At 44.0% G+C, this 10,880-nt stretch overlaps 1 protein-coding gene across 6 annotated transcripts; it reads right to left on the reverse strand.

The window, feature by feature from the left end:
* Positions 1 to 1,363: 1,363 nt before the first annotated feature.
* Positions 1,364 to 10,409, reverse strand: LOC310897888 (uncharacterized protein). 6 transcript variants are annotated; one of them, XM_083832024.1, is made up of 3 exons: positions 8,038 to 10,409; positions 4,509 to 4,580; positions 1,364 to 4,118 (listed from the first exon to the last, which is right to left on the reverse strand). In XM_083832024.1, the coding sequence occupies exons 1-3, from the start codon at positions 9,457 to 9,459 to the stop codon at positions 2,889 to 2,891; spliced, it is 2,724 nt and encodes a 907-aa protein (XP_083688150.1). In that variant the 5' UTR covers positions 9,460 to 10,409; the 3' UTR covers positions 1,364 to 2,888. The 6 variants fall into 6 exon arrangements, 2 of the variants coding, with proteins under 2 accessions (XP_083688150.1, XP_083688151.1); XM_083832025.1 differs by having other exon boundaries at positions 7,197 to 8,180; XR_014582668.1 differs by having other exon boundaries at positions 4,055 to 4,118; positions 9,680 to 10,409.
* Positions 10,410 to 10,880: the final 471 nt, after the last annotated feature.

Here is a 10,880-nt window from a genome sequence, read left to right on the forward strand (position 1 = left end):
TCAGGGGCCACAAGGTGAAGAAAACAAAAAAGACGATATTGCTCTCCTCAGGGAAAATGTGGCGAAGAGAACCCCAAAAGCTGGACGACGAAGAATTCCTCAGGGCCGCAGAGAAGTAAACACCAAAGGTTGCAAGATGAAGAACTCCTCAGGGGAAATGTGGTGAAGAAAACCCCAAAAGCTGGACGACGAAGAATTCCTCAGGGCCGTAGAGAAGTAAACACCAAAGACTGCAAGATGAAGAACTCCTCAGGGGAAATGTGGCATGGGGAACGCCAAAAGCTGGACGATGCAGATCTCCTCAAGTACCGCAACGTGAAGGAGACACTAAAAGCTGCTCAATAACCACTCCTCAGGAACTGCAGTGAAGAAACACCAAAAGCTGCGCGACGAAGAACTCCTCAGGGGCCGCAGTGAAGAAAACAACAGAAGCTGCACGATGAAGCAATCCTCAGGGCCTGGAACAAGAAAGAAACACCCAAAGTTGGAAGATGAAGCACTTCTCAGGGGCAACAAGGTTAAAACAACACCAAAAGCTGGACAACGAAGCTCTCCTCAGGGGAAAAGTGGTGAAGAGAACCCCGAAAGCTGCACGACGAAGCAATCCTCAGGGCCACGGTGAAGAAAACCCCCCAAGCTGCACGATGACGCACTCCTCCGGGGTCGCACAGTGACGAAAACACCGAAAGCTGCACGCAGAAGCTCTCCTCAGGGGCCACAAGCAGCCCGCCTCGCCTGCGCGCCGCCATCGCCGGAGTGCCGCAGCCCCAGCACACCCAGCACCATGTCACCCACCCCGCGCTGTGACACCTCCGCTCCCTCACAGCCAGGCGCCGCCCCATTGGCCGCCTGCCTTGGCGCCTCTGGGCGCAGCCAATAGCGAGCCCGCTGGCGCTTGTTGCTAGGCAGCATGGAGCTGTGGCACCCAATGGCCGGCCTCCCAGGGCTGAGGCCTGGCGCAGCGCCTCGCAGGGGCGACGAGGCCTCCCGGACACCGCCTCCAGCTCTGCCTCGCCTTGCCCCCCGGCCCACCGAGAGGCACATTTTGACCACAGGAGCACGCAAACTGCTCCAGCAAGGCGGCAGCGGCATTGTGCAGGGCACGCTGACATTGCCCGTCAATAAGTCCCTCCTCTAATGAATCCCCGCTGACACACAGTACACTGCCCGCTTCCCCGTGCTGCCCAGAGACACGAAATGGAGTCCTCAAACTCCTCAAAGGCTACACAACAAGACGGTTCTGCTGACACAGCCCACAGGACTAAACTCGGTTCAAACCATCCACTGTGAGAACGCAAGTCTCCTTCTTCCTCACCAGAACTCCCCAGTTGTTAGCGTTCATGAAGACACATAATCCACAAAGTGATTATATGAAGGTGCTTTATTAGGCGCCGGAAGTTAGGGGCATGCCTGCCCAAATCTAACTTCGTCTGATTTGTTTTCTTAGTTCTCTTTTATCTCCTAAGATACTACATATGCATTAGGTTTCACAACTCATCTATGCATATTCATTTCCTAGCTCCACCTAGCCTCGCTTCGTATGCTAATTATCTTATCAGTCCTTCTGCGCTTGCGTATCACTCTCTGGTGGTCGTCCGGGTGGTCGTCGGGATGAAGTAAGATGTCTTCATCAGAGTTGAACTTTTTAACCTTTCCTTCTCACGCATGCTCTCTGAACCCTTGGTCTCAGTCCAAACCGCAAGGTTGGTTTGACCCAGTTCCCAGAGTCCAAGAAGCCCCAGTTATCTAGATGTCTTGCAAATTGAGCATTCTTTTAATCCTCCTTACTCCTCATCATGAATTGGTGCATTCTCATGTTACCCTTGCACATATATTTTGTATCTTCCAAGCGCAGCCTCGGAACAGTACATCGCAAATGTAGCATACTAAACAATATTGTATTATTTCTTCTTCTATTACTAACATTTCCCCCCTTTGAAAGCATTTCACTCCTTTCGAGGAGGGCAAATGCTTTCACTAACTAACTAAAATATTTTACACTCAGTGCTCACCAATAATATAACCACGGAAAATTACATCATTAAGAATCAAGGAAATTACAAAGATTAGGATTGTCACAACATTTCATAAGTCCACCACTTCTGCTTTATGTTACATTCGCTCTTTTGGTTGGGTTCACTTGATCTGAAACTGATCTTGTCTATTCGGTTTTCATTCCATTTCACCTCCTGGGTTCCTCAGATTCTTTCTCTGAAATCCAAAGTTGTTAGATGCCGGTGGAGGATATTGAGGATGTGGTTCCATTTACCGAGCAATAGTTTGCATCACTGTCCGGTTCCAGGTTGTCTTCCTTAGAATCAGACTTTTCAGCATTATAAATGTTAACCAAATTAGTACCCCTACAATCACCAATATAATTATTGTCTCCAGTAAGGACTTAACCCAATTACTAATATTCCATCCACTAAAAATTTTATCCAACCAGCTTGTTGTCATATCTTTCTCTTCCTGTTCTGCATCTTGTTCCACTCGAGCCAGTTGTTCTATGTCATGTTCTACATCAATAGTCACATTTGGAATGTGGATGCAGCAATGATCAATATGATCTTTTAGAAATCCACATACTCCATGTTCCTTTAATAACAGTGTATCTAATGCTAATTGATTCTGTAGCCATTTTAGTTGTAGCTTGTAGTTGGATATTAAGGTCTCTAAAGCCTTCTTTTGTGGCTTTCGCAAGCCTACTCACTTGTCCTGTAAGTTTATAAATCATTTCCCTATTTCAATAAGTAGCTACCTTTGCAAATAGAGGTTCTAATGCCCAATTGAATTTTACTCCATCCGAGAGTTCATGCCATATATCTTCATCTGCCCCTTCTTCTAAACTTCTTTTTGCCCTACTAATTTGTAGGGTTTCCAACTTTCCCTTAAAAGGAGACTTTTTCGATATTGGACGCAGCGTGGGGAGGGAGTCCTAGAGTTATTTCTTTTACTTCCCCATCTATCGGTGGGTGTGCAGTCCAAGTTCCATTACTGGCTGCCCATACAAATTGTCCTGGACTTTTTATGGTACTATAGCTACAATCCACTGCGACTTGACTAGCCTGGCTATTTCTTTCCGAATTGTACTTAATTCCTCGGCAAGCACATCCTGCCCTAAGAGCTATCAATACCGGAAGTAAGTGCTCAACATCTTCATTATTACTGTCGCAAGTATATTTCTTCTCACAAGTCCACCAAGCTACCTTTGTTGACTCTTGTCTACCACTACTGTCAGCCCGGCTTACTGTATAAAACTGATCAGTTCCATTCTGCTTTCCCTGCCATTTAATACACCATGATGTATTCCCTCCATACTGGAATTTCTGCAATAAACTTACTGTCCAATCACTATCCCACCCTTTCATTCCTTTTGGCTTATTTTTCTCTTGACATTCCCAAACAATCTTTTCTCTAACTCCTTCTACTACACGTAGTTCGTCGTAATAACACTGTCCCACATTCTTAAATCTGCCTATCGTTATGAAATGGTAGTTCTTCTTCTTTTCACATTCAGACCTTGATGTTGGGGGGCTCAGTTTCCTATAGTATTGTGTAACATTTATCCTCTCTAGAGCTTTCACTTCTTTACATTGAATTGTTTCATTTCCTTTTACTTGGGGCAGTGGGGAGGTTATTATACCCCACTCAAGCGGGTCCCCCGTTGCTTTTGGGATGGGCAAACAAGCAGTAATTCTATCAGTTCCTTTCATTATGGCAAAATCTTTAATCAATCCTACCAGTAAATTCTCTGATGGTTGCCTAGGTGGGATCTGTACCACTTGTGTCCATGGTACCTGGCCCTCTCTTTTTCTTCTAGATACTTTTTGGTGGGCTACCAATATTCCTTTATCCAATTTCGGATATACGAATATTTCTCTTATCCCGTAATCTGTGCTATTTTCATGTGTTACCACGCACCGGTAATTTCCTTTGTTGACTTTAGTAACACTAAACAGGGTTAAGGTGGTAGCTCCTCTCAGTTGTTGGCCCAGTTCTATGGTTATACTTACGTACGCCTTCCCCTTCCATCCAGCCTTCAATCCTGTATTGTCCCTGGTTGTGTCTACGTATATTTCCTGGCTCTGTCCGGAGTCACTTATTTTTTCCCAGACCACCTGTAGAGAGCTAATTGTTATTGGTTTATCGTTGTGCATTCCACATTCCAAAGTAACATTTTCTCCTCTGAATATTTCCTCTTTCTTATATTTTTCTGGTATTTCTAGGAACCCAATTACAAGGTATTTACACAAAACAATTACTGTTATCTTTACTGTTGTTAAGAACCCCAACATTGTATGGTTATACACGCTTCATCTGTAGTTTTGTATCTCCGATTGCTCGCACTGACCAAAATTCGGGAACCTTTTTCACCCGAGTATAATGAATCCAAGCATCCACCCCTTCTACCTTTACAGCTGTAAAAGTAGTCAATAATACTTGATAAGGTCCGGCCCACCGTTCTCTCAGGGGTTCTTCATTCCAGTTTTTAATGTACACTCGGTCACCTGGCTGTATGTCGTGGACAGGATTTTCCAGTGCCAACGGTCGGTTCCACACCAGAACACTTCGAAGTTGAGCTAAAGTTTTACCAAGAGACAATACATAATTATGAACATCCTGGTTCCCTGTTATATGCATGTTAGGATTTGGTTCTGGGGATTCGTAAGGCTTTCCATACATTATCTCGTATGGGCTTACTGACATTCCACTCCTTGGCTTTATCCTTATTCTCAATAAGGCTATAGGCAAAGCTTGTGGCCATTGTATTTTGGCTTCCTGGCAGATTTTACTGATCTGTCCCTTTAGAGTTTGGTTCATCCTTTCTACCTGTCCACTAGATTGGGGTCTCCATGCAGTATGTAAATTCCAAGAAATTCCTAATAGTCGACTTACGTCTTTAACCACAGATGAAACAAAGTGCGGCCCCCTATCCGAGGATATTCCTAATGGTACCCCAAACCTCGGAATGATTTCCCGCAGTAACCATTTTACTGTCTCTTTAGCTTGATTGGTGCGACAGGGAAGGGCTTCCGGCCATCCGGAAAAGGTGTCAACCCCTACTAACAAATACCTATATCCCCCGGTCCTAGGTAACTCTACAAAATCAACTTGCCAGTAATCTCCTGGTTCTATTCCTACTCTAACTCTTCCCATTTCAGCATGTTTTCTTGCTACTGGATTATTTTTCAGACAAATCTCACACTTTGACATTACTGATTTTGCCATTGTTAACATATGTGTAGAGATGATGCTACGTTTTAAAAATGTTACCATTGCCTCTGCACCCCAGTGACACTCATTATGTCTTGTCTGAAGTATCTCTCGCATCACCAAGGGGGGTATTACTACCTGGCCCGTAGTGGTTACATACCATCCATCAGAGTTCTTTCGGGCCTTTAGGAGATTTGCTAATTTCTCATCCTCTGGTGAATATCTTGGTTCCTTGGGAAGATTAAGACAAGTGGGGCCTACCTTAAGTGGTACCAAAGCCATTACATTCCACACCTCCCGAGCAATTTGTCGAGCTGCTCGATCTGCCAGCCGATTCCCTTCTGATATTTTTGAGGTTCCTCCTTGATGAGCTTTACAGTGCATAATAGCCACTTGTTTTGGTTTTTGTACCGCATTTATCAAATTTAACACCTCCTCTTGATATCTTATATTGGCTCCTTGTGAGGACAACAGCCCTCTTTCTTTCCATAATGCTCCATGAACATGGACTACTCCAAAAGCATACTTTGAATCTGTCCAAATATTTACCATCTTCCCTTTACTCAGTTCCAGTGCTCGAGTCAGGGCTATCAGTTCTGCTCGCTGTGCTGATGTTCCAGGTGGTAAAGGTTTTGCTTCGATCACTGTCTTCAGGGTTGTTACTGCATACCCTGCATATCGTGTTCCATTCTCCACAAAACTACTACCATCAGTAAAAAGTTCCCAGTCATACCTTTCAAGGGGTACATCCTTCAAATCCTCGCGGCTGGCATGGGTATGTTCGATTATTTCCACACAATTGTGTTCCAACGGTCCTTCTTCTGGAACAGTTCCTAAAAATACTGCTGGATTTAACAGGTTAGTTGTTTTCAAGGTTACGTCATCTTGTTCAGTTAGTATTGCCTGATATTTCATCATTCGGCTGGGTGATAGCCAGTGGCCCCCCTTTTGTTCTAAAACAGTTGTTACCATATGTGGTACAAAAACTTCAATACGTTTTCCCAAGGTAAGTTTCCTTGCTTCCTGGATTAAGAGAACTGTTGCTGCTACTGCCCGCAAACATGAGGGCCATCCTGCACTTACAGCATCCAACTGCTTAGAAAAGTATCCCACAGGTCTTTTCCAGCTTCCCAGTCGCTGGGTTAGTACCCCTAGTGCTAGTCGTTGTCTTTCATATACAAATAACTGGAAATCTTTTGATAAATCTGGTAGGCCCAAAGCTGGTGACTTCATTAAGGCATCTTTAAGTTTCTTGAAAGCTTCTTTCTGTACTTTTCCCCAAATAAAATCCTGTGCCTTCTGAGCTTCATAAAGGGGCTTAGCTATGAGTCCATAGTCCATTATCCATAATCTGCACCAGCCAGCCATTCCTAAGAAGGCCCTTAGCTCATGGAGATTTTGAGGTTCCGGGATGGTGCATATAGCTTTTATCCTATTGACACCCAGACTTCTTTGTCCCTGGGAAATCTCACACCCCAAATATGTTACAGTTGAGCAAACTATTTGTGCTTTTTCCTTTGAAACTTTATAACCACCCATTCCCAACTGATTTAAAATTTCGATGGTTATTTGGGTGCAGAGCGACTCATTCTCTGTAGCAATCAAAATATCATCTACATATTGTAACAGCAAATACTGACTTCTGGGTACCTGTATTTGTCCTTGCGTTGTCCAGATTTCCAGTTCCTTGGCCAGCTGGCTTCCAAAGAGGGTCGGGCTATTCTTGAAGCCTTGTGGGAGTCTTGTCCAAGTTAATTGTGTCTTTCGTCCACTCTGAGGATTTTCCCATTCGAAGGCAAATAATTTTCTACTATCTTTATCAAGAGGTATGCAAAAGAAGGCATCCTTTAAATCTATCACAGTAAACCATTTATATTTCTCTCTCACAGATGTTAACAATGTGTAAGGATTAGCTACTACCGGGTGAATGTCCTTTGTTATTTCATTTATTGCTCTAAGATCTTGTACCAATCTATACTCACCATTCGGCTTCCTTACTGGAAAAATTGGAGTATTGTATTCCGATTTACATTCTTCCAGAATCTGATATTTAAGAAATTTGTCAATAATTTTCACTATCCCCTGCCTAGCTTCTATCTTAAGTGGATATTGTTTGATTCGAACAGGTTTGGCTCCTTCCTTTAATTCCACCTTTACCGGTTGTGCCAGTTTCGACTTCCCTGGTACATCTGTTTCCCATACTGTTGGTATAACTGCATTTTCTACTTCTCTTGGAATATTAACAAAGGGTTTATCTTTGATCATTAGGATTTGTCCTACTTTGGACTCAGGTACCTTCATTATTAATTCTCCATCCTCAAAGGTTATTGTTGCATCTAATTTAGCTAATAGATCCCGTCCCAAGAGTGGAATCGGGCATTCTGGTACATACAAAAATTCATGGGTTAGTTCCTTACCCCCAAAACGCAAATCAAGGGGTTGTAAGAATGGCCGTTCCTCCTCCTTCCCTGTGGCTCCAATTACTGTAGTTGTCTTAGTTCCCAATCGTCCTTTTAAACTATTTAACACTGAATATGTTGCTCCTGTATCTATCAAGAACTTTACTTCCTTATCCCCTAATTGAATCTTTACTAAAGGTTCTTTGACTGTTTTATGTTCTGTATCTAGTCAGCTACTAAAATCTCCCAGCACCATTGCCTTAATGGCCTCCTGATTCTGAAATGAACTTCCCGAGAATTGGTCTCTTCTAAACGGACACTCATTTTTCCAATGCCCCTCCTTTTTACAATAAGCACACTGATTCAATCCTAATCTTTCTCCCGGATTTCCACCAAAGTCTCCGCGACCCCTTCCGATACTAACTCCCCGTCCTCTAGCAAATCCTCTTCCTCTCCCTCTGAATCCTTGGTTTCCTCTGCCTTGAATTACTGCTAACAAATTCTGTTGCTGCCTCCTGGTGGATTCTTTTTCTCTATTGTTGTATACTTTCCAGGCTATTTCTAACAGTCTATCCATATTTCTCAGGTCTCCTCCCTCCAGTTTCTGTAATTTCTTCCGGATGTCCTCCTGTGATTGTCCTAAAAAGATAAGAGCTAATTGTGCTTTAGCTTGTTCTGTTTCTATATCTAGGTCAGTATATTTCTTTGCAGTTTCCTTAAGCCTTTCCAAAAATGCAGAGGGAGATTCGGTTTTCTCCTGCCTAACATTATACAATTTAGACCAATTTATAGTTTTAGGCATAGCACTCTGCACCCCTATTTGGATCCAATCCTGGTATCTCTTCAATCTCCTCAGACCATCCCCTGTATTATAGTCCCATTGCGGGTCTTCCGTCGGGAAGTTCTGATCTACGCTTCCCGAGACTAATCCATTCCGAACATCCTCTTTTGCTCTTTCTCTAGCTGCCCTTAACACCATATCTTTTTCTGTCGAGTCCATTAATGTATCTAATATTACTTGAAGATCATCCCAGTCCGGATTCTGGGTTTTAATTATCATTTTCATTACCCTGGCTACTTTATCCGGGTTTTCCCGATATGTCCCTGCTGCTTGTTTCCAAATTACTAGGTCTCCCGGAGTAAACGGTACTTTAACATATACTGGCCCTTCCGTCCCTACTCCTTGTCTGAGTGGAGCAATTATGTTTCCCTTTTGTCTTATTCCGCCTTTCTTTCTTATCATCCATTCATCCACAACTTTCTGCTCTCGTTGTCGGGTTCTATACGATACCGGGGTAGCCGAAGCTACCGCTCCTTTTTCTTCCTCCTCCCCCTCACTATCCCCGCTTCCTTCCCTGACAGTCTGCCCTTGTTCTAACGGGGCTGATGGTACTACTTCCAAATCTATATTTCCATCATCCCGTCTGTAATACCTATCATTCTCTAACGCTTGATGTCCTATACAGCGTCTTTCTCCTCTGCATCCTTTACAATGCTCATCAACAGTTATTTTAGCCACCATTATCCCGCAAGCGCGTTGCCACTCAGGCTTATCTCGCAAATAGAAAAATAGTTCTACATAAGGAATCTCGTCCCACTTGCCTTTTCGCTTACAAAATAACATTAATTGTAAGATAGTATTGTACTGTAAGGTTCCGTTTTCTGGCCAACTTTCTTGATCTTCTAGTTCATACTGTGGCCACCAAACATTACAGTAATCAACCAGTTTACCCTTTCGTAACTCCTGCCCGAAACACCCCTCCTTCCAGTGTGCTAATAAACAGCCCAAAGGGGAGGATCGCGGTACCGAAGCATTACCGCCCAGAATACTTTTAAGTTTTTCCATTATCAGCTATAGCTTTTACCGAACCGAACCAGATGCTGAGCCTGCAGCAAAACCAGACCACTGATGCCGAACCTGCAGCGCTTTCGCGACTGTCTGACGGACGGCGCCTAGGCTTACCACGGGAATTCCCTAGCCCAACCGTGCGTGGCTTTCGCCGCGTCTGACCGGCAGGCTCCCAGACCAGATCGGTACCAATTACCAGAAAGCACCTTTTTCTTACCCTTTCAGAGGTACGTTGTGAGCAGCGGGGGTCGGTCGCGGCCGATGGCTCCCCGAGAAACTCCTCGGTGCCGGCTGGAGCGTGATCAGTTCGCGAGCCGCCTCAGCAGTGCCCACGAGGTCCCATCTGGGTCGCCAAAATGTTAGCGTTCATGAAGACACATAATCCACAAAGTGATTATATGAAGGTGCTTTATTAGGCGCCGGAAGTTAGGGGCATGCCTGCCCAAATCTAACTTCGTCTGATTTGTTTTCTTAGTTCTCTTTTATCTCCTAAGATACTACATATGCATTAGGTTTCACAACTCATCTATGCATATTCATTTCCTAGCTCCACCTAGCCTCGCTTCGTATGCTAATTATCTTATCAGTCCTTCTGCGCTTGCGTATCACTCTCTGGTGGTCGTCCGGGTGGTCGTCGGGATGAAGTAAGATGTCTTCATCAGAGTTGAACTTTTTAACCTTTCCTTCTCACGCATGCTCTCTGAACCCTTGGTCTCAGTCCAAACCGCAAGGTTGGTTTGACCCAGTTCCCAGAGTCCAAGAAGCCCCAGTTATCTAGATGTCTTGCAAATTGAGCATTCTTTTAATCCTCCTTACTCCTCATCATGAATTGGTGCATTCTCATGTTACCCTTGCACATATATTTTGTATCTTCCAAGCGCAGCCTCGGAACAGTACATCGCAAATGTAGCATACTAAACAATATTGTATTATTTCTTCTTCTATTACTAACACAGTGACACAGAGCTTTTGCTTCAGCTTCTTGCGGAACTGCATCTCCTTTTCACTGGTGCATGAAAAAGCTCAATAATTTTCTGCAGACATGAGTTTCTGTGAAGCTATGTGATTCTCAAGTGCAATGGCGGGTGTCCTGCAAGCGGAAGCACACAATAAAAGTTTATTATAACTTTATATTCCCTGTTACCCGACACCTGATTTCTCCTGTTTCCTCACTGGCTGAGTACTACAGGTTCACAACCTACTCGACGCACTTCTGTACCATAGATACACAATTTTACTTGACCGACTGTTCATTTCTCCTTTTCCTTTTTGTTTATTTGTCCTTCTTCTCTCGTGACTAGAGGGCCTGTCATTTGGGTTTTTACTGATGTTGTACTGTTCATCCTGTTTTTCTTAGCTATCCTCCTTTTGGGACAGGCGGACCTTTCCTTTATCTGCTGAACATACTCCCCACTGCT

This window comes from Anser anser (assembly GCF_964211835.1).
Source record: "Anser anser genome assembly, chromosome: 3".
NCBI lineage: Eukaryota > Metazoa > Chordata > Aves > Anseriformes > Anatidae > Anser > Anser anser.

Bases quoted from the DNA above. Each gene is read 5' to 3' on its own strand.
- LOC310897888 (XM_083832024.1), bottom strand. From the start codon at position 9,459: ATGGAAAAACTTAAAAGTATTCTGGGCGGTAATGCTTCGGTACCGCGA. The intron at 4,581-8,037 runs GTTAGTATCGGA...GTAAAACTTTAG, and splicing joins GATTTGCTAGAGGACGGGGA to CTCAACTTCGAAGTGTTCTG. The intron at 4,119-4,508 runs GTGACCGAGTGT...AGCTCTCTACAG, and splicing joins TGTCCACGACATACAGCCAG to GTGGTCTGGGAAAAAATAAG.